The 22,942-nt window shown below is 37.2% G+C and overlaps 3 protein-coding genes across 6 annotated transcripts in view; 1 reads left to right on the top strand and 2 right to left on the bottom strand.

The window, feature by feature from the left end:
- Nucleotides 1-625: 625 nt before the first annotated feature.
- On the bottom strand, nucleotides 626-10,736 carry LOC130221932 (gastrula zinc finger protein XlCGF57.1-like). 2 transcript variants are annotated; one of them, XM_056454513.1, is made up of 4 exons: nucleotides 10,656-10,736; nucleotides 7,040-7,202; nucleotides 2,829-3,783; nucleotides 626-2,660 (listed from the first exon to the last, which is right to left on the bottom strand). In XM_056454513.1, the coding sequence occupies exons 2-4, from the start codon at nucleotides 7,092-7,094 to the stop codon at nucleotides 2,399-2,401; spliced, it is 1,272 nt and encodes a 423-aa protein (XP_056310488.1). In that variant the 5' UTR covers nucleotides 7,095-7,202; nucleotides 10,656-10,736; the 3' UTR covers nucleotides 626-2,398. The 2 variants fall into 2 exon arrangements, with proteins under 2 accessions (XP_056310488.1, XP_056310487.1); XM_056454512.1 differs by having other exon boundaries at nucleotides 626-3,783.
- LOC130222679 (uncharacterized) lies at nucleotides 10,218-15,511 on the bottom strand. The gene is made up of 5 exons (XM_056455208.1): nucleotides 15,198-15,511; nucleotides 15,083-15,141; nucleotides 14,070-14,288; nucleotides 12,272-12,585; nucleotides 10,218-10,235 (listed from the first exon to the last, which is right to left on the bottom strand). The coding sequence occupies exons 1-5, from the start codon at nucleotides 15,509-15,511 to the stop codon at nucleotides 10,218-10,220; spliced, it is 924 nt and encodes a 307-aa protein (XP_056311183.1).
- Nucleotides 15,512-20,236: 4,725 nt separating this feature from the next.
- LOC130221902 (NACHT, LRR and PYD domains-containing protein 12-like) overlaps nucleotides 20,237-22,942 on the top strand; it is a 213,871-nt gene continuing 211,165 nt past the window's right edge. For all 3 annotated transcript variants that reach the window (XR_008836337.1, XR_008836338.1, XM_056454450.1), the window contains exons 1-2: nucleotides 20,237-20,326; nucleotides 20,821-20,927. The gene's annotated coding sequence lies outside the window, so the exon portion shown is untranslated. The remainder of the gene's footprint in view (nucleotides 20,327-20,820; nucleotides 20,928-22,942) is intronic.

Raw genomic sequence — 22,942 nt, 5'->3', positions numbered from 1 at the left:
CCATGTGTTTCTTAAGCTGCGCCGAATAAGCAAAACACTGTAGACACTGATCATATCTGTACGGTTTCTCTCCAGTGTAAATCCTCTTATGTTTTTAGATGTGTTGACTGATTAAACCTCTCGTCACAGTGCGAACACTTGTGCGGTCTCTCCAGTATGAATCGCCTTCTGTTTTCAGATGTGTTGACTGATTAAACCTCTCGTCACAGTGTGAACACTTGTACGGTCTCTCCAGTATGAATCTACACGTGCAGTTTCAGTTTTGGAGCTGTAATAAAAGTCTTCTCAAACTCAAGCACATATACTCTTTTACACCAGTGTGGATCTTCATGTGCTTGTTAAGAATTGCTGATCGGTTGAAACTGCCCACATGGAGTTCATGTGAATGGTTTCTCTCCAGTGTGGGTCTTCATGTGTTTATTAAAGGGCCATGAAAACCCCGTTTCAGCAGGATATTTTCACACCTCTAGTTTAGAAAAAGTCAGGAAAGTGGGTGTGTCTAACTCTGTTTAGGTGGGAGTGTCGGGGGAGGGAAAGAGGCAAGGATTTAAAAAAATGGGAGTTTCGATTTGGGCAAAACAAACACACAGACGCAGGCGAGAAAGAGAGTGACTGTGTTTATTGACAGTGGAATGTTTGATACCGCACGTTGTATAAGAGAAAAAAAAACCTCTGCATTTCTCAGTAACTCTGATGCACTCAGTAGGTCAGAAAGCCGTGAGTGTGTGTGCATAGACTATCCCGTCACAAAACGCAGCGAAAATTCAACACGACGGTCGGTAATAGTTTGTGATTGCGGTGTTTACATGTTTAGACTCGGAGAACAGCATTTACAGCAGATCTTTCAGTCCATAATATTGTAGTGATATTAACTTACTGTAAACAACTTAGAAATCATTTTGCCTAAGGTCTGTCTTTAAACACTGAAAGAGTACTGCTGACGATACGAACTAACTTTGCCATCTGAATAAACAAACAAAGACCACTGATCGCTTACTTACCAAATCTATAGAGACAGGGCAATCAACACCAACTGGAGCCTTTTTTTTTGTAAAAGGAGACGAGAAGCAAATCCAGATTTCACGATTTCCAGATGCAAAAAGCTCTTGAGTAAAAAATGTTCTGTACAAACGTATTTCTGCCGCATGTCACGCGCACTGTAATCCACACGAGTCCACCTGCGCTTTCAAGAGTTCCCACTTAGATATGCTTGGCGTATAAAGCAGGTTTGGCATACTGTCCCGGGAGAGAACCCTGAGCTCGGAGATATTTGAGCCCAGGGCTCCCGCCCGGTCGATAAGCATATCAGGAGATCCGAGATCAGGTAGGTCTCGAGAGCTCCCCCTTTTTAGAAAAGGGAGGAAAAGGAGGAGAAGGGGTGGAAGGGGGGATTCTTCCAAACGAAGATAAAACATTAGGGAGAAAATGATCCATTTATAGTAGACTAGGATCACTCTGATTGGATTATTACTGATTACAGATGAGTGGCCAGACGTGCTCAATCATATCACGTGCTCCTCTCGAAATTAGTTTATGAAACTTCACCTCATAGCAGGAAAATGAAAACATAACCTTCGATGCAGCAAATTATAAAAGCAACACTGATGACCCGTATCTCCAAACAATTCTTATTCTCCCACTTGTTTTGGCAACACATCGTGTCGTCTATCTGCTTTTTGAACACTGTTTCAGGTAAAACAGTCTTTGAAACTATCATGCAAATTAATGAAGTTGCATCGCATACACAATAGAGCGCACTGATTGGTTGAAGTCTTTTTCATGAATAAATGCAGCACACTCAGAGACATCACAAAGTATTCCCAGGTACAGACAGCCAGTCTACATGCCAGGATCTAATCCACGTGACGCAGCTTCAAAAATTAGTTTCAAACCGGAAGAACGAATTTGCTCGAAATAACGCAAAAACAACCTGATTTCACGAAACATTCACTAACATTGTGAAATATGTGTCCTAATAGTGTTTTTAGCAGCATGGGACACTTATATGACTGTCAACAGCTCAAAAATGTGTTTTGTGAGCCTTTAAGGTCTGATGAGTTGCTGAAACTCATTCCACACCGAAGCTGCTGTCACACTAGAGTTTGAGTATGCGAAATTCTGTTGTACGGCACTGCGAAAAAGGGCGGGATTAAACAAGATGATTAAACATTAATAAAGTAAGCTATTGGTCCATATTTTACATTGCTGTCCAGAGAAGTCATGTTTTGATCTACAATTGGTCTTACACAGTCAAGTGATGCGATTTCGCAGGTCAGAGTCCACCAAGCTTGTATTTTGCAACGCAGTGAACTGTAAAACCTGACGCACGAACTTGCATTTCTGGTCGCGTGCGTATGAATGGAAGTCTATGGGTAGAAAAGTTCAGTGTGACCGCGGCTTAAGTGCAAGTAAATTGTCTCTCTCCAGTGTGGATCCTCATGTGTAGATTAAGGGATGATGAGCGGATGAAACTCTTCCCACACTGAGTGCATGTGAATGGTTTCTCTCCAGTGTGAATCATCATGTGTAGATTAAGGTGTGATGAGCATCTGAAACTCTTCCCACACTGGGTGCATGTGAATGGTTTCTCTCCAGTGTGGATCCTCATGTGTTGATTAAGGGATGATGAGCGGCTGAAACTCTTCCCACACTGAGTGCATGTGAATGGTTTCTCTCCAGTGTGGATCATCATGTGGTGATTAAAGTGTGATGAGCAGTTAAAACTCTTCCCACACTGAGTGCATGTGTATAGTTTCTCTCCAGTGTGGATCCTCTTGTGGTGATTAAAGTGTGATGAGCAGTTAAAACTCTTCCCACACTGAGTGCATGTGAATGGTTTCTCTCCAGTGTGGATCCTCATGTGTTGATTAAGAGATGATGAGCGGCTGAAACTCTTTCCACACTGAGTGCATGTGAATGGTTTCTCTCCAGTGTGGATCCTCATGTGTAGATTAAGGTGTGATGAACAGCTGAAACTCTTCCCACACTGAGTGCATGTGAATGGTTTCACTCCAGTGTGGATCCAAATGTGTTGATTAAGGGCTGATGATTGGTGGAAACTCTTGCCACACTGAGTGCATGTGAATGGTTTCTCTCCAGTGTGGATCCTCATGTGTAAAGTAAGGTGTGATGAGCAGCTGAAACTCCTCCCACACTGAGTGCATGGGAATGGTTTCTCTCCAGTGTGGATCCTCATGTGTAGATTAAGGGATGATGAGCGGATGAAACTCTTCCCACACTGAGTGCATGTGAATGGTTTCTCTCCGGTGTGGATCATCATGTGTCCATTAAGGTGTGATGATTGGCTGAAACTCTTCCCACACTGAGTACATGTGAATGGTTTCTCTCCAGTGTGAATCATCATATGTAGATTAAGGTGTGTTGAGCATCTGAAACTCTTCCCACACTGAGTGCATGTGAATGGTTTCTCTCCAGTGTGGATCCTCATGTGTAGATTAAGGGATGATGATTGGCTGAAACTCTTCCCACACTGAGTGCATGTGAATGGTTTCTCTCCGGTATGGGTCATCATGTGTCCATTAAGGTGTGATGAGCAGCTGAAACTCTTCCCACAGTGAGTGCATGAGAATGGTTTCTCTCCAGTGTGGATCCTCATGTGAATCTTAAGATTGCCTTTTCTTCCAAAACTTTTTATACACTGAGCGCAGGTGCAATGATTCTTATCTCTCCTTTTCAATATACCACAAGTCTGTAAAAGAGTTTTTTCCTCAATTTTGACATAATGTTCCTCCTCTTTACTCTCCTCATTCTCTTCAATTAGGTCTGAAATAAAAAAAAAAACATTAGTTTTCATTAAGTCTTAAAAACTCTCGTCAAAAGCTGAAAAGACACTGGAAACATTGGCTACACACACTGTAATTTTGATGCACATTAAATGTAAAATAAATCAGATCATATTATGTTTGGTCCATTAACGTGTACACATTTAAGCAGATTCAATTCAATCCATCTTTATTTATCTAGTGCTTTTACAACGTTAATTGTGTCAAAGCCGCTTAACATAGAAGTTATTGTAAATTGAAACGGTGTCAAACGGACTGATATTCGGGGACATCTTATTTTGACATATTCTGGGAAAATGCTTTAAAATAAAAAGATTTTAAAAACTCAATACACTCTGGGCAAATTTACTCCCTTTTCGTTAAATTCATGGCTGTTTTTTCTCCATTGGCCTCTATTATAACAACATTTTTTTTTTATTGCAAAGCCATGACAGCATATAATCAAGCATTTATGATTGTTGCCGTTTTCTGTGATGACAGTGAACATTGTTTAATTGGTCTCCAACCATGGGATGGCAAAAAGGAAATGGGTGAGAGTATAAAGGAAGAGGAGGAGAGTTGAAGAGGGCAGCATAATGTGATGTGCGGAAAAAAAGAGAAGTTGACTGAACTGTTGCAGTGCGGGGACACGAGTAGAGAAACCGAGTCAAGACGAGCAGTGTAAACTTAAAGGTGTTGTTCAGCCACTAAAATCTTGCAGTGAAAGATTGATAAGACTATTTTCAGTTTCATAAGGGACCTTTTACAGCATCGATAATAAAGATTTTAATTAGTTTAACAACAAAACACAAGTAAATACCGCTATTCCGCCTAGTCTCTCCCTATATTGTTTACCATGCAACTAAATATTCGCTCTGAAATAGCATGTCAGTTTGGCTTCGTAATGAGTGTAATTCCTGCACACCGCCGGACACTAGTCGCTTTTAACACATGAGAAATGGGTTCTTTTGCTGTCAACTTTAAGGTGCACATGCTCCTGTTTCAGGAGGCATGGCTCTGGATGGCAGGGGATGGACTGTGATTCAGAGATTTATGCTAAGCTGTTAGCACTGTGGAAGATCACCTACTGCACCTTTAACGACTGGCTGTGAGAAACAAAAAGCGAAAGTACGTATTGAAGCAACAGAGCAAAGGCCGCTGTCTCGTTACTGAAGTGCTTGTGATGTGTGTGAACGAGTGTGTCACCAAAGACACACTCGTTCTTGGGTTTTGGGTTAAAACTGTTGGTCCCCCTACAAAGTGCATTTACGCACGCACACTATAATCTGCTGTTTTACTCCACTCATTAAAAAGCCAACAAAAAGAGTCTGTCATCAGTGGGTTAATGAGCTCAGGAGAATTCTGCTTTGCATTTTCCTATGCATTACTAACATTACTAAACCAGACAACATTTGTTTTAGAAGTTAACCAAATATTGGCGGAGATTCAGCTGGGTTTTTTTCTGATGTGTTTGCCAGTCATGTGGACAGAAGACACTATCCAATTGTTTCAATGTAAAAAAAAAAAGTCATTGTGGCCCTGTTAACGTGGGTATTCAGGTTAGTTTTCACCAATCTGATGCAACTTTTATTATTTACTAGAATATGCAAGTAAAAGTTTCAGATCAATTAACTCCATTTATAAAAAGACTAGCCTATTTTATGCATTAAATAATGAAATAGGTAACATTCACAAAGGTGTATCTTACGGAAAAACACCAATTGACAGGCGCTGCTTTCGGTTTTAAAAGAATCAAGCAGATTTTTAAAAAAAATCTAATTTGCAGAAGAGAAATGACAACTTTAGCAAAAGAAAAAGATTAAACAAATCGGGACTGTTAAAAGAACATTCTACTTCATACATTCTCTAGACTGTAGGTTCCAGCCAGTTAGTCCAATGACGGTGTCTACTGGTGCATGTATGAATCAGATTATGAAGAATGATTAAGAGCATACATTTTCTTTATTGCATCCTTTTTGCAAGTTATTTTATTAATCTATTTTTTTTAAGTGGTGAGAACATTCACTGGCAAAAATGTTCCACCCGTACCACCAACAAATAAAGTAGCCTACCTAAGTTAATTTACCTTTTATGTAAAAATTAAGGAATAACTTATAACTTAATTAAATATGAATTAATAAAACATCCGTATAAACGTACGTGTTAATTTTTGAACTTTCATTAATAAAACAACACAATACTGCTTATAAATATTGTGGTTAAATATTAAATAACTTTAACTGCTTGAAACGTATAATAATTAAATGTTAAATTTTTAAGAACTTCACAAATTGCCTAAATGGCCCTTTACTAATCAGTAATAATATAAATATTAATAATTATAAGTACAAAAATATTAGCCTACTAGTAACAATATAAGTCAAATGTTTAAAAAAACAGCATAAGCTCTCTCCACCTGTTGTTTTCTATTCATATTTTAAATTCTTTGCCAGAAAAACTAACATGTTGACTTTGTCCGGTTTAAGTGAAAACCTAAGTGGGGTTATAATTTTCCAGCAATACAGGTTCAGACGGTGTGCTTGAAGTACAAATGCACAGATACTTTTTCACAACCGTGCAAGGGCTTTTTGCTTCATTGTTCCACCACCCGCATTTCTCGGAAAGCAGGTTTCTTTACACTGCGGAGCGGCGTGTTTTTAATTAAGTTACCAAATATGTTGCTCCATTTCTCATCAATGTCTTCCATTTATCACTTTCTCTTTTGTATCTGCCCATTTTTGGAAATGCCTCTGCGATACCTGGCTGAATAGCTGGACGTTTGCATTTAGAAGACAGGAGTTGATTATACGTGGCTTTTTTTCCCCTCGCCACCGTCAATCGCCACTGGCTTGCATGGTTCGGGACCCGTGGAGCTGCGCATCGATGGATTTGCTCTTCAGTGTTTGGACTCTCAGCAGTGAATATTAAACCACACTTTAACACATTTTTTAAACAAACCCTACAAAAAGCTTAATCCAAATTAATTGGTTCACCTTTCTCCGTCGTCACGAATCCAAAATGTTCCCAGATGTAAGATTTGGTTTTCCAACAAGATTCATTGTTGAACTTGCTGAATCGCGCCTAATGTTATATTCTAACAGAAATGTAATACTTGGCAACATAACGGTTATTTCTGTTTTAAAGTGTGTGACGTCACGTACTACCACCAGTGGCAATGGACAACTGCGGTGACTCGGTTGTCATGGTGACCATCACAGCCCTACCCGTGCTGCCCCTGATCAGGAATAAACACCAACCTATTTGTTGTTCAGAGTCTTCATTTTTAATTTTGCAGGGTTCTGGATCATTCATGTTCTCGCTGTCCTTCAATAAACTCGTCACTGGAGCCTGATGGGAATATTCCAGTGTTTATAGCTGAACTGGAGGAGGAGGAGCTTCACTGGAGGAGGAGGAGCTTCACTGGAGAAGGAGACAATAATTCTAATTACATGCTTTTTCTATATATTTATATTTTAATGCCATATCAGCAGCACTGGCTATATTCATGGCAACACTTGTATTAAATATTCAATATATAATTGACAATCAGAACGGTTTCTGAAATATCATTATTATTTTTTTTAAAACACACAAATAACAACACTGATGAATGTATAGAGGTAAAGTTGGTTTTATATTTGCATATTCAAACTTTCCCCTTAACAATATAATTTTAGAAAAGTATCTGCAAATTCTAAATTGCGCAATCATATTTGCAGCCAAAGACTATCAAAGTAAAGCATTGTTTACAGTAAGGATGCATCGATACCACTTTTTACAAACCGATACAAGTATGAGTATTTTGTGTACTCGCCGATACTGAGAACCGATACTTCATTGATTGGGTTTTAATGGAGTATATTTGTTCGTTTTTGCCTGTAGCAAGGATGAACACAAAAATCTTTTAACAGAAGGCAGTTCCAAGCCAAAAAATATACACACATTATTGATAACCCTGCAAATCCAGACCTTATCTTTTAATGATTAAGCATGGACATTTAAAGGATGAGTTATCCTTGCGCTTACATGCGTCCACGACTTCACGCATTACACAAATGGTGTGCTGTGTAAGTTACATTAAGGAGTCACTTTCTTGGCATTGCATATTGGGGATGCATAAAACCCTGTTATGCGCGATTCTTTTATATTCACGACTCCTGCCGTTAATCTGCTGGTCAGATAATCAAAATGTCGGCTACTTGACGTTTAACTATGGGTGGGTCACAGGTAGATAATATCAATAGCCATAAATATGCAACGCATACTCTAATTAAAAAAAAAAACCACACGACCATCATCTCACAATGTTTAATAATAAATAATCTTATTTTTTATTAAAACAAAATGATTTAGCACTGACAAGTTAACTGCAGAGAAACCATCACGGCAACCGCAGTAATCACTTTTTCACCTCTTCTTTTTTTACACTTGATTATTATGCGTTTAATGTTAAAAAGGCAATAATGAATAGCCTTACAAGAGTGTATCCTGTGTGTATGTGTGTGTGTGCGCACGCACATACGTCTTTTATCACTGAAGCTGCTTTCTTCAAAAAACAAAAGTTGCTTCGTCTGTCTGGCAATATTTCGTCTTTTAATCGAATGAAAAGCTAATTTAGATGAGCCAATATTCGAAAATTGCAGTAAAATAACTGTGATGTGCGGCCCCACATCGAATCTGAGATCTGATCTCATCTCTCTCGCTGTCATCCAGACATCAATACGTATAGATGCCACACAAGTCAAGTCTTAAAACTTAAGCTGGTACCAGCTGACAGTTAGAATAGCTGAAGCCTTTGCGAAATGTGTCAAAATACAGCACTGAAATTAACAGGCAAAAATGTCTTTGATCTGTAGGATATCTGTATAAACGCAATCAGAGCCAATGTAGACGTTGTGTAGCCTAATAATTATTTTAATTCTAATTAAATGAAAAGCAAAATACAAATTCATTGCATTTTTCGTTTGATAAAAAATATACAAAAATGAAAAATAAAATAAAAGGGTGGCTAGTTTGTATTAATGCGTTTTAATATTAATAAAAATATGCTCAGCCTAATTTCTTTCATTCTTTTATTTATAGATTATTATTAAGAAGCTTGATTGATGGCATAATTCACTCGGCCACAGTAAAGCACACTCTTCACACTAATTTGAGGTGTATTACGTTGGGAATCTATTGACAGTAGCACATGCTGATGCTATCAACAACAGCACCTCTCCAAGTTACTGGTTCATTTACTTCACGTCAACCGGTCTTTGTTTTGGTAAAGTCTAGATCAGATATGCGGCCGACCGGAAGTGCAACATATACATTAATAAAGCAGCATTTTTTATGACACTGTATAACAAAATCTTTTATTTTTACAGTACTGTGACGGTTGGGTTTAGGGTGGGAGTAGGCGTTAAAAAATACAATTTATTGGGTAATTTAACAGATAACGTAAATAATACTCGGTCCAACTACTGTTTTTACGTTACTGTGACGGTTGGGTTTAGGGATGGGGTGGGAGTAGACCTTAATAAAACACAATAAATAATGAAATTTCATAAATAACAAAAATAATAAAAACTTGCATGCTTATTCCAATCGAATATTCAAAGTAACATAGTAAACAATATAGAGACTTCTAAATGAACGAATGTGCAAATATAAAATCAACTTTACCGCTATTGATAGTCTTATAAGCTCTTTCAGTCTTATCAATGATAAAAATTCCTCCAGAAAACACATTTTTAAACATTTGCCATACAATATTTCATGAATAAAAACATTCTCTAATATCATTAAAAAAATATACATTGTAATAAAATATTTTACCATCAAAATATTCTCACATAACTTACACATAGGTTTTCCTTCCCTGTTCAATAAATGTGTGCAAGTCTTAAGTGGCATAGAGGTAAAGTTGGTTTTATATTCGCACATTCAGACATTCTCCTTAATACTATAATTTCAGTAAAGTATTCTTTGCAAATTCTAAATAGGGAAATCATATTAGCAGCAAATGACCATCAAAGTACAACATTGTTCACAGTGAATTAGATAGTGTTAATGTTGTGTAGAAGTCATGCTTGCTTGCTAATTCCAAACGAATATTCAAAGTAACATAGTAAACAATATCAGGACTTCAAAATGATTGAATGTGCAAATATAAAACCAACTTTACCTCTATTTGAGTGGCTGATTCTACATCTTGTGTGTGCAGCGTGATCATGTCTCTGATTGCTTACATTTATCTAATTTTGGACAGATTTAGTAGCAATACATGAAATGAGAAATTTAAGACCTGTTTAAAAAGATTTAAGACCTACAACACAATATTTCACTAAGTTTAAGACTTTTTAAGGCATTAAATTTGGATTTTGCGATTTAAGACTTTCTAAGACCCTGCAGAAACCCTGTAGACAACGTGAGTACGCATTACAGATGTGTTTACAGCGTAGCATCGAGCTAAAAACAAGAGAGTGTGGTGATACAGTTATACATAATTCACCATAGCTTACATAGGTCATCTTATTCTGTTCTTTCAGTAAGCATTTGTTGTCAGTATTTCCTGACTAAGTTGTAATCACAATGCTTTTTGTTGCTCAGTGTTTAGCTGTAGATTTCCTTTACCCTTTAAGGACCCTAGTGTTGTGATAATTTCTTTTGCCCTTTAAGGGCCTTTGTGTTTTGGTTTTCAGAGTTTTGTTGGTTGGAAATAAACGACACACGCATTTCGTGTGCTCAGCTAGAAAGTGCATCTGCGACTATTTATTGACCCTTTCTACAAGAGTATATTAGCATTAAGCACATGTTAAAGCAGTTCAACCCGCAAGATAACTGCAGCAAATCTGCGAACGCTACAAAGGTCAGATATAATACACTTACTTTGAATAGACGCACAACACCCGTAACATAAGCGGAATTAAAGGAATTAAACAGCGACCAGCAAAGCTCTATATATTCTCCACTCTCCGCCTCACTGAGCGCCATGGGCGGGATATTTGCCTGCACGCTGATCAGCGAAAGCTGATTTGCTGTCTGTATGTGGCTCAGAGAAAGCTGAATGGCTGCCTGTTTCGCTATCAGTCTCGACAACAGAGAGGAACATATGGAAGGCCGTTGGGGCCAAAACGGCTGCAACACGTGCGTTTACACGTCATTACGGGTTAACACGCAATTTACGCTTTAACGCGCAATTACACGTTAACACGTTGGTAAGCGTTAACACGCAATTTACGTGTTAACACGTTTTTTAAACTAGTGTCATTTTTTAAAGCACTATCATTTAATAATTTCTCCAACCTGCTCATTTTAAAATGTATAATATGAATTCACTTAAATCACAATAAATGTTTTGCAGTCAATAATCTGTATATGTACAATATTTTGTATTATGAAAGGCCAGACATCTTTTGCAATGTTATGTTTGATGGCCGGGGACATTATAATTCGTCATTCAGCTGCTGAGATTTCTTTGAAAAATGTGTCCAGAGAAATCAGAATTAGCTTTATTTGACAAGTGTGAAAATTTGACAAACACACAAGAAATGCTTTGTGTGTTTTTTTCAGGAGCACAGGATACATACAGTACACCCTGATAGCAAAAGACTCACCAGCTCTGCTATGCTGTCAGAATCAGTTTGGCTATTCGCCAACAATATGCCCCGCCTCTGGACAGCGGACTGTCAGTTTGTGGGCTCGCAACAGACCCTGGGCCGATTTGCTGATCTAACGCGCCCAGTTCAACAGTCGCGGTCACAGAGTACAGTTGTCAAAGTGAAGCAGCAGGAGCCCGCAGATTGGAAAACGGTAAATGTTTTATCTGTGCATTCATGTTATCATTATTGCTTTGTTTGATATTTTTTTTATCCTGAAATGATTGATATTTCAAAATTAAACCAAGATAAGCTAAAGTTAGCTGTTTATTTGTCTTTAGCATATCGCTACATTTGAGTAACATTAAAAATAGCTTTGGTAAATAACTTTGAGTAACGTTAAAGCCATTTGGACCGGATTTATGGGTGCGGAGGAGATTGAATAACCTATTTGGTTTTTAATCCAGTAATGAGCGCCTACTTTATCGTAATTTATCACCCCTTTCCCGCAAAATAGCGAGACTATTCAATTGGAGGCGCGCGGGCCGACTTTATAACTTACACCAAGGCTAATACGCACACACACTAGATTAACTATAGCAGCGGGCTGTTCACATATTGCATTGAGGTAAAGTTGGTTTTCTATTCCACATTCATTCAATGACAACTTTTGACAAGCTCCCTTTATTGTTTACTATAGTACTTTGAATATCCGGTCTGAAATCACATGTAAATATGACTTTAAAACAACATTAGCACTGTTTATTTGACTGTGAACAATGTTGTATTTTGATTGTCATTGGCTGCTAATATTGTTTCACCATGTAGAATTTGCAAAGAATACTTTAATAAGATTATTGAGAAGAAAGTCAAAATGTGTGAGTTCTCTTTAACTCGACGTATTACTCTTTCCACCAGAATTCTGAGCCATGCAATGGTTTGTGTTTTTTGACAGTCTGTCTTGCTGAACTGCCGGTCACACTTGAACGGTGGAATTATTAGTGTAGCCCCAACATTAGTGATCATGTCAATTGTGAAGCCTTTGTCAGACATCACCTCATCTCCAGGTTCAAGAAGACTCAAGATGCCAGACCTCCTTGTAATCTCTTTGTCAGAGATTGAGCCAGTGTACAGACGGGAGATGAATGTCACTGCACCACATGGAGCCACTCCCAGGAGTCTTTTAAATGTTGTGGTGCTCTTGTAGTTTGAGAATATCTCTGAGTGGAGTGTCAGAGATGTGGGACTCTCACAGAAAATTTCTGTACAGTCCAGGATTACTCTGACATTTGGACTGAATGAACTATATTTCTCAGGCATGGAGGAGCTTATTTGTTCCCTTGACATCCAAATGGGAACAGAGCCTAAAACAAAATAAAGATAATTTGCCCAGGTGATGACCTGCTTACTGTGGCCATGCTTACACCAAAGATGTCAGCAATTACTCTCTCCCTAAGGCCAGCAGCTACGCGGCAGCAGTACATAAAGAGTTCATCTATGAGCTGAATTTTGCGTGCAGGACTTGGTGTTGGGGAAGCTTCCCGACCATAGACTGTAAAATATATGGACGGAGTATCCGTGACGTCACCCATAGGTTTCTGAAGAGCGCAAAAGAAGCCACAAGTAGGCGCGGCCAACCGTCGCCATTTTGTTCGCGCGTCATCGCACCCACGGCGGGATACCAAACAAGGGCAAAGAGGCGGAGAGTGGGCGGAGCTACAGACACCTGCTGGAACTTTGCTTGGACCTGGCAGACAGACTTTACTTTGGGAGAAACGCTTGATACTCTATTACCTGCGACTCGTTTGTGTTCTGACCACATGTGCTTGGCTGTACACTATATCAATAAAGTGATTAGACTTTCAAAAACACTGTAGTAATACATTGAGCCACTAAACATTGCTCTTATGACGTTTTTCTACAGGAGGAAAACGCAAATTACTTCCAAACACTTCAGATATAGTGTGTGTGTTAGTAAATGCAAGACTATTGATAAAATCCAGCACAACACTGTATGAAAACGCTTCAGATGACTGTTCTAGAGCCTACAGCTAATCAGTCTGTCACATTCTGGAGTGCTTTACGGGTCTAAAGAAAAATATTAATGATAAATGATCTTAAATAAAACAAATACATTTATAGAGATGGTATACAAGTATATAACTTTACTCACATGGGAAACGAGGCCACGTGAATGGTTTGTGAGCACAATTAAATGCACACAGCATCCCATATCATCTGATAATTGTAAGAAATAAGTCCAAAAGGCAGCTGACTGTGTAAAGCCACATAAAACAACACAAAAATAAGATGAATATGCCGAGATCAGTGGCTAATCTGCCGGATTCAGCTGAGGTGAAGTGACGGCGACCAGCGAGACCTAGCTGTCACTCAAGTGGCCACGCCCTTAATTATGCAAACTTAAAATAACCTAATATAAAGGAAATGGATGAGTTATAAAAAAATTCACCCCCCTCACAGTTGTCATGGAGGGTAATAATAGCTAAATGAACCAAAATCGTTCTTTGTACCAGGCTGTAAACACCTTTTTTTCTGCTGTAAAGTTGGCCATTCTAACAGTGGGCTCAATTGCAACTTGCTCTATTATGGAGCCAGGACTAGCGGAATTTTGATGAATTGCAGTTTCTGTTACTTCCGTATTGGCCTCCCGAGGGAGAGCGGGAGGTTGCCGCTTGTTCCCGACCCATCCTTTGTGCTTTTGTCCAGTACATAAGGTTTGTGGCAGATGGACAAACAGACTCCCAGAAAACCTGGAATACTTCCTGTGAGGGAAACCTGGTGTAGTATCGAATTGTGTGATCAGACACACAAAACCTACTGAACACAGTTGGTGTCTCCAGTGAAATTTTCTTTAGCCTAGCCTCCAGCTCTGCTATGTATTCCAAGGCTTCATCCAAAGCACCTACAAAATGACAAATTACAAAGGTTTAATATAATATTAATAATAATAATTTTTAAAAATCAAAGTAAAAACTACTCAAGTGACTTTTAATTATGTAGCACGTTATACAATATTTTTTTTCTAAGCACCTTTACAAAAAAATTTAGAATTTAGAGTTGCAAACAACTTAGTTCTTCTATAAAGCAGATTTAAAAATACAACGTTCATTAAGCTGAAATCAAACCAGTGCTGATTTATAATTAAGAACTGTGTAGTTGATGAATTATATGGTTAATGAATTAAATGTATTTTTATGGCAGCTTGATATATATATATATATATATATATATATATATATATATATATATATATATATATATATATATATATATATATATATATATCAAGCTGCCATAAAAATACATTTAATTCATTAACCATATAATATATATATATATACACCATGTTATGTGGCGTGCCCTAACTGTGAGAAACAAAACATTACATGCAAATCATAACTACTACCTTCGCGGCTCCTGATTAAGGAGCAAAATTGTCGCCTTGTGCAACAAACAGCATTATTTTAAAACTGCTGCCTGTTATTCACTTTACAGGTTCTGTTTACTGCACGCACGCGCGTCCTCTCTAAGGTTAACAGTGCAACAGCTCACGTGTGACTTCGCGGCTGTGATTACGTCATTACATGAGGATTTTTTGTGAATTGTACTTCATGAATTGACCCCAACCCTAATTGAGATAATCGTGCAGCCCTAGTGTGTATATTTTTGCATCTACACTTAAATACAAATACTTACCAGGAGGGGGGTGTGCAGCGTAGTCATGGTCCTTGACGATAACTTCCGAATCCTTGTTACTCTGCAGATCCACAGCCTTCGGGGAAGCACATCCACTCCAAGACGAGCACTTGACCTCTCAAAAGCAGACTGCTTTTGTGGCGGTACATGAAAGTTGTTCCACTGAAAGCGACTTTGAATAACTCCAGCTTTCAGACGACAACTACCCTGCATGAAGTCAGCAGCAGTGAAGTGTTGACTGCAGACTAATGTACTTGCTCTTCGAATAGCAAACGTCGGTCCTTCATCTCGTCTAATAGCATGTACCCACTTTTGTCTTTGATGGTCATTTGTTGGAAACTCGTGAAAACTCAAATACGGTTGTTTTTGTTTTGAATTGCTGCACTTTGGTACACAACAGAACGCCTTACTCCTTGACTGTGCTGCCATTGTTTGTACCGGAAGTAAGTTTACCCAGGGGCGGCCATAACCGGAAGTTACAAATGCGGAAGAGTGAAATTGGCCTATTGAAACCCCACAATTTGAGGAGGGGGTTACATACTTTCTAAAAAATGTTACAGTTTCACACAAATATGGCCGCCAAAACATATTTTTTTGGCAGAACATCAGTGAAATTCAGGGCAGCACCGCTAACAATAACTCCTAAAATGGAAAATGCAGCAAGAGAGGTCCTATGCCCTTCCTCAAATGTCATCACTGAGACTGCTGACATCTTTTCCAGAGGAGATTTCCTAACAATTAAAGGGAAGGTGGAAAATGTGAGTTACTTCAAAGGCATTTGAATGTAAAGAAAATAAAATGTTATCTCCATTTATTGGTTTCTTAAAGTGACAAACTCTCAAAAAGTTGAAATGCCTAAATGATTGTTCTTCCTAATGCTGTGTTCACACCAGACGCGCTTCAAGCGTGAGTGATTTGCATGTTAAGTCAATGCAAAGACGCGAATAGACATCCTGCGGCGCGATACACGCGGCGTGAAACGCTCGAGTTCGAAAATCTGAACTTCAGCAGACATTTGCGGCACATTAACCAATCAGGAGTTTGCTCTTGTGGGGGCGTGATTATGATGTATCTCCTGATGTTGGTGTCCCGGGGGAAAATCCTCCTGCCTACACCGACAACAGTTCATCAAACTGGGCTCGGTTCAGTCAGAAGCACTGCTGAAAGCCTCCATCCTCCAGGTTAAGTTTCTGGAGGAGTTTATGAGCTCACAGAGCTGGCTGCACCTCTAAAAGGATCTAGTGGACTCGGACACTGCCCCAAACGACTCGACATTGGTTTTCAGCCTTTATAAAGCACATAAACACTGTTATTTTCTCAATAAAATCCATGTTAGCCATTTAGCAACGAAGCTACAATCTGCGTCTGTTGTGAAGTGAATTTGACCCGCGAATGAAGCGAATTTTCATGCTTTCATGATGCCACTGAGGATGACAGAGGTGCAGGGACAACAGGTCCTAATCCTCGACTTTAGTCTGAAGTGTAGAGAGAACACAATCAATGTCTCACTTTGGAGGGACATAGCCCTACTGGAGCTTTTCAAAGGAGATGAGATTGAGCCCTCTCACATGAGAGTTCACATCTGGGAGAGTGGGAAGGGTAAAATAAACTCTTCAACTTACACCACAGCAAAGGTAAAAAAAAAAATATGAAGCAAGACATTTAGTAATATAATAACTTTTTATTATTCCTGCATTTTCCAAAAAATGTATTAGATTCATTAAAATAAATACATGAAATTAATATAATAAATGTGCAAGAGTTGTGTAACACGGTACCACCCAGCAGCATTATTTTAGGTTTTTAAGAGAACAAAACCATATGAAACAAAAGTTGAACTTTACTTGAGCACTTTTGTTTTTACTGAAACCAAGGTTTAAGACTTGACTTGGAAGCATGCAAGTGTAAAAAGAGAAATACATGACCAAAAGTTTATACCATTCGAACAGTAGTTGTCAAATAGTAGTCATAAGGCAAGTATTTTTTTTTAAATCAATTTAAGTTAAAATATACGCGGATGGTTCACCCAAAAACTAAAATGTATTTATTATTTAATGATCCTGTAGTGGTTATAAACCTTTATGAGTTTCTGGTTCCACTTTATATTAGGTGGCTCAAACTACTATGTGCTTTGAAATACATTTGTTACAATGTACTTATTGTGTAAATACATCTTTTTTGTACTTATGATAAAATACCTATATGTAATTACATTGTTGTCCATCTCTTACACCTACCTATACCACCAATCCTGTCCCTAGCCCAACCCGTATCTCACCTCAAGAGCACCACATGTGTTCTGCAAATACATTATGAACACAGTAATTACATTGTATTTATTTTTTTGATGCAAGAAGCAAGTAATAGTAGTTAAGGCCAGCTAATATAAAGTGGGACCAAGAATAAAGTAAGAATTAAAGACATTAAACAATTTTGAAAGCTAAAGTTGATCATTTGCTATTAAAATTAAAGTAAGATCATTTGATAATACATTTATGTTAGTCAACTTGAACAAAGTGCTGGTGTAGGCATCACTACAATAATAATTAATAATTCTTTACATTTCTATAGCGCTTTTCTGGACACTCAAAGCGCCAGTGGGCAAATTAGGCCAGGATGCCGGAGTTATACCCCTACTCTTTTTTTTTTTCAAAAGACATCCTGGGATTTTTAATGATCACTGAGTGTCAGGACCTCGGTTTAACATCTCACCTGAAATACGGAATGCACACACTGTAAAAAATGTCCGTGATTTTAACAGTAAAAATCTGTACAATCCACAGTGAAAACCTGTTAAATGACTAACAGCTCATTTCTGTACAAAATACGGAAAATAACTGTAACAGATCTAACCTTTGTTTTTGAGAAACTAATCAGAGTGTCTGAAATCTCACCACACACCCTCATTCACTAGTACCTAAATTAGTCAATTAGTTTAGTCCACTAGACAGAGTGAATGACCACAAATAAGTGAATTGTTGAACACCTGCTGTTAACAAGCACAATTACTGAAGGAAACAACAAGAAATAAAACTACAGACACAGCCTCACACTAAACCAACTGAATTAAAACAGAGAATTAAACAAATTCATTAAATAACAGCATTAGCAGCTTCACTGATTACAGTTTGACTTCAATTCTCTCATATCTGCAAGAATATTTGATAATTAACAGAGATTTATATTTTTATTGAAAATATTTCAATTGACCTCACCATCATGGAGATTAGAGGCTGCTTTACTTGAGCTCTTAAACATTTACTCTGGCTGTTATAACTGCGTTTCTGTAACTCATCAGTTATAGCAAGAAAAGTGATGAAAACGGTTATGTACTTAATGCAGAGTTGAATACATGAGTCACAAAGAAGTTTCTAACTAATTTAATTAATTTATGCAATGTTATTTGGAACAGTATTACAGCTTCCAGAAGGGTCAACACATAATTATGATGGAATTAATATTTAGAGTTTTATGCAGAAAACCTTGAAAGCTTATTTAAGACACACAGACATCAAGAATCAGGATATGAACCTCAACCATGGTTGGTTAAAAAAAAAAGCTTCATAATTCAGTCATTCAGCAATGCATTCTGGGTATCAGCATAGTACAAAACTCCGAGCATGCATTGCAGCATGAATAAATTATGCAGCTTTATGCTCTTAACATTTCCTTCTTTGCCTTTATTTTATTTTGTTTTGGGGTGTAATATTTCAGTAGAGTGTTTTGTTTTGTTCTGGGTTTGGTTTTTATTTGATTTCGATTTTTTGTTTGTCACTATTATTAAGATTCAAAGTCTAATTGTTGATGTCTGTGTGATTGCAAGGTCTGCCTTAGTTCAAACATTCTCATTATGACTGATGTATTTAGACCTGTTAAATTGTCATTGATTGCTGAAGCTCCAGTGGTTTCTTCTACACATTATTCAATTCTCACACTTAATATAATAATCAACAAACAAAAGATGGCAATGGTGGCTTTGATATGATAGTTAATCTCATCACTCTTAATTTCAGATTTCATCTAGGCTTTTCATGCTATACAAATAGTGTGATTAACTCATTTAATTACAGCAGCCAAAATAAAAACTACTTTAAAATAAGCAGTTGAAGATCCCGACTAAAGCAGACTCTGTCCTCCATCGTGGTGACTTCAAATGAACAACAGAAATTTCATTAAGAGCTTTTGTTCATGTGACAGACATAAAGTCAAAGGTCAGTAATAAGTGAAGCTCCTGATGTTTGTGGAGTTGTTTAATGATCTCCACTGAGATCTTGACAAATAAAAGTTTTATTGTGTAATTATTTTTATTAATTATTATTTTTATTTAGAGTTTTATTCTCAGTTGATTTCATCTTTGATTTTGGCTGTAATTTGTGTTATTTGGTCTTGTTGTTCTTTCCTTCAGTGATTCTGCTTGTTAACACTTGTTCATCAATAATTATTAATCCTCCTTTAATTAGACACTTATTTATCTCATTAACTTCATCACTGTCTGAGTGTTCAACCCTCTGTAGTGAGGACACTTGTGAGGACTTTGCTCTGGGATTTGAGGGGTTAAATGTGTTCGATGAAAAATACAGACTGTGGAATGTATTTTTAACAGAAATATTCTGTAGATTGAATTTACGAATGTAAAATGTTAAAAACGGTAGATTACTGGCAACCACAGCTGCCAGTATTTTTTTGTAAAATCAGGAAAAACAACAGCAAAATACTGTAAAACATTTTTGTATCACCATTGTGGAGGACAGTAGCATCTGTGTGCAAGTCCAAGATGAACTTAATGAATCTGATGTTATGCTGCATCTGCTTTTGTATAAAGATAACTGTGTAGTTACTAATGCAGTGAAAGTCTGTTTGTTAATTACAGTCACACATGAACACAATAATGCATTTAATGACTTTATTTAAAAAGTTTTTGTAGTGAACTGATGTAAAATTTTCTCTTGTTAAAAATACAACATTTTATTGTAAAAACAATTTTACAGAAAAATTCTGTATTTTTTACAAAAAAGTTCTGGCAAACATAGCTGCCAGTATTTTTCCGTAAATTTTACAGAATTTTTTTTACAGTGCAGTATAGGGACTCTATGGCTTCTTTCCCATGTACTGCCAAACCGAAAGCTTGGCTTGTTGTCATTAGTTGGCTTGGTTCTTTGCTGGGGAAAGACACGACACAGTTAGTGAAGCGAGTCAAAGTTCAGATTGTGTTCCTGCTGCACAAGAACGTCTGTACTTCTGCATGTAAGTTTAATACTAAAAGAATTATGCTTATTTGTGGACATGATGAAGTGATTTTATGTTTAAGCGTGATTTTAATGTAAGCTGTTGTACTGAAATTTGACTCCTCATAAATGTGTGTCATACAGTTGATGTTGAACACTGTTTAGCTCACAGAAGTTTATCATAACACTTTAAAGCTATCACCATTTTTTTCACACTTCACAGCAAGAAAAAACATATAACCGTTGTCTGATTGATAAGGAACACCTAAGTGTTTTCAAAAGGGGTCAAAACACCAACTGGAAAACATTTAGGTGTTGCTCAACTATGTCTAACTGCATGACATGCACGCACGAGTAGAGAAGAGGAGTCAGATTTCAGTACAACAGCTGTCAGCCTCAAACACTTTTTAACCCTCAGCGGTCTCTAAATATATCTAGCAATAATTTACTGAATAAATAAATAATTGTCTAAACCTGAATTTTTATAATATGCGTATATCAAATTTGAAACAGGGTCAGCGGCTGATGGTTTCCTCAAAGCTCTGCTAATGTCTGCATTGGTGTTTTAGCTGCAGTATGGCAGAGGAGCGAGTAAAGGACTCTCTCTCAGAGAAACACAGGTATTGACTCTGTTTTTACACCATTATTTCAACACTTTCTCTGAAGAACAAAGACCAACAACAATGCACTTATTTGTGTTGCTATTGCCTGATCAAATGATGGACAAAGCTTCACTTTACAGCTTCAGGAAATGTGTTTAGATCAGTCTAGATTACAGACAGCTTGATCTGGTGTCAAATTTTTCAGAGCTGAATATGTGTAATGTGTGCTGTTTAAAGTCCTGTACAACATCAGAGTTGAAGCTGACCTCAGAACAGTTCCAGCTTGTGCTTACAGAGGAGATCAAATGAAGATCGACTAGAACTTCATTTAATACAAAGATGCATGTGAAACTTGCTGTGTATAGTTCAGTAAAGGGAATCTTAAAATATTTTTGTCTCTCAGACTTAAACATTATATTAAATTCAATAGAGACAAATAATGTTGTGTATTTTATATCTCCTCGTCTGGTTTCTGTGGTGAGATTTTAACTCACCAGGTCACATAACAAGGTTTTAGTCAAAGGTTTTTTTTTTAGTGAAGCTGAGATTGTGAAGAATGAGAAAACAGCGCATCACTCATCTGTTTACCCATGATTCCTGTGTAGCAGACCTGATCAGACAGACCTTCAGCCAACAATTAATTTGTGCTGAATTAAATTAAACAAACTCATATTTTGCTGATAAAACTCTTTTGTAACACTATAATACACTGTCAGAAAAAAGGGGCAAAATTTGTACCTTTAGGGGTACAATGGCTTGTCACTGGGGCAGTACCCTAATTTAATAATATAAAGGACCTGTTTTTAAAATCATGAAAAAAAAATATTGGAACGTTTAGCAAATGCTGAATAAAAGATATTGATGCAGTTTTATGAATTACATTTTTTAAAGAAAAACATTGAGGAATGTTCTCTATATAAAGGGTTTGTATTTAAGGCCGATGAGTTTGAACTTGCTAAATGCAGCTTGAAAAGGCACTTAATGATCACATCCAAGAAATAAGGGTTTGATCTAGCAAAATTATTATTATGTAAGTTTTTATGTTATTACCTGTTAGATCATCTGCAAACTTCTCTTTTCTTGCTTCTTTGTAGACTTTGGCCAGTGGAGATGTTTTTTTCTTAATCAAACTCAGGCACCTTTACCACAATACTGGTAAAGCTGTCCTTGAAGCTCTTACTTGGTTGGAGATGGTTGATAAATGCATTCAGTCAGGTTCACCACGACTGAAAATAAACAAAAAGGAAATTAGTGATTCACTTTAACTAAAAACATCATCTAATATTCTTTGTTGCCATTTCCCTTTAGTTATCACTGTACAAATAGTTGTAAGCTTGAATGCACATATGTGTTTACCACAAAGCTTGAAAATTTAAATATATTTACAATAGTGATAACATTTATAATAGTCATTTGATCCTACAGTTCGGCCTATACTGACATTAAACTTTCATTTAAACTGAGAACTGATTTAAAATGTGTGATCTCACTGACAAGGGTGTTTTTATTAAAGGGTCACACACCTTATTGTACTGGATATGCAGAACATTCGCATTACTCTCTAAAGATAATGCATCCTCACCAATTGCAGCAATCACCTATTGGATCAAATATAAGTTAATGTATAAATTATTAACAAACAATGATGAAAGCCAAAATACTGAATGTAATGAATGATTGTAACGTTACTTACGTTTTTACTCTCTATTGCTTACTCATCCACTTCTTTTTCTGAAAAAAAAAAAAAAACATGATCGGTGTGAACTTAAGGTTAACAGCAAAAAAAAAAAACCCTTTAAATTAGCAACTCAAAGGTTTGATAAACGACCTGCAGCTTGATCTGACGGGACACCGGTATTAGTAGGATTCTCTTGGACATGCGTATATAACGTTGTTTAAATATGTATCGTTGCAAAATACAACTGCTATAAATCAACGTGGGTCGGGTTCTATGCATAAACTAACGTTATATTGTTTCAGACATAAAGGGGACAGGCGTTTACTTCACTCCAGTTCGGAGTAAACATGAAGGT

This window comes from Danio aesculapii, chromosome 4 (genome assembly GCF_903798145.1).
Source record: "Danio aesculapii chromosome 4, fDanAes4.1, whole genome shotgun sequence".
Lineage (NCBI taxonomy): Eukaryota > Metazoa > Chordata > Actinopteri > Cypriniformes > Danionidae > Danio > Danio aesculapii.
Note: the sequence above shows the minus strand (reverse complement) of the source record. Positions and strands in the feature narration are given on the sequence as shown.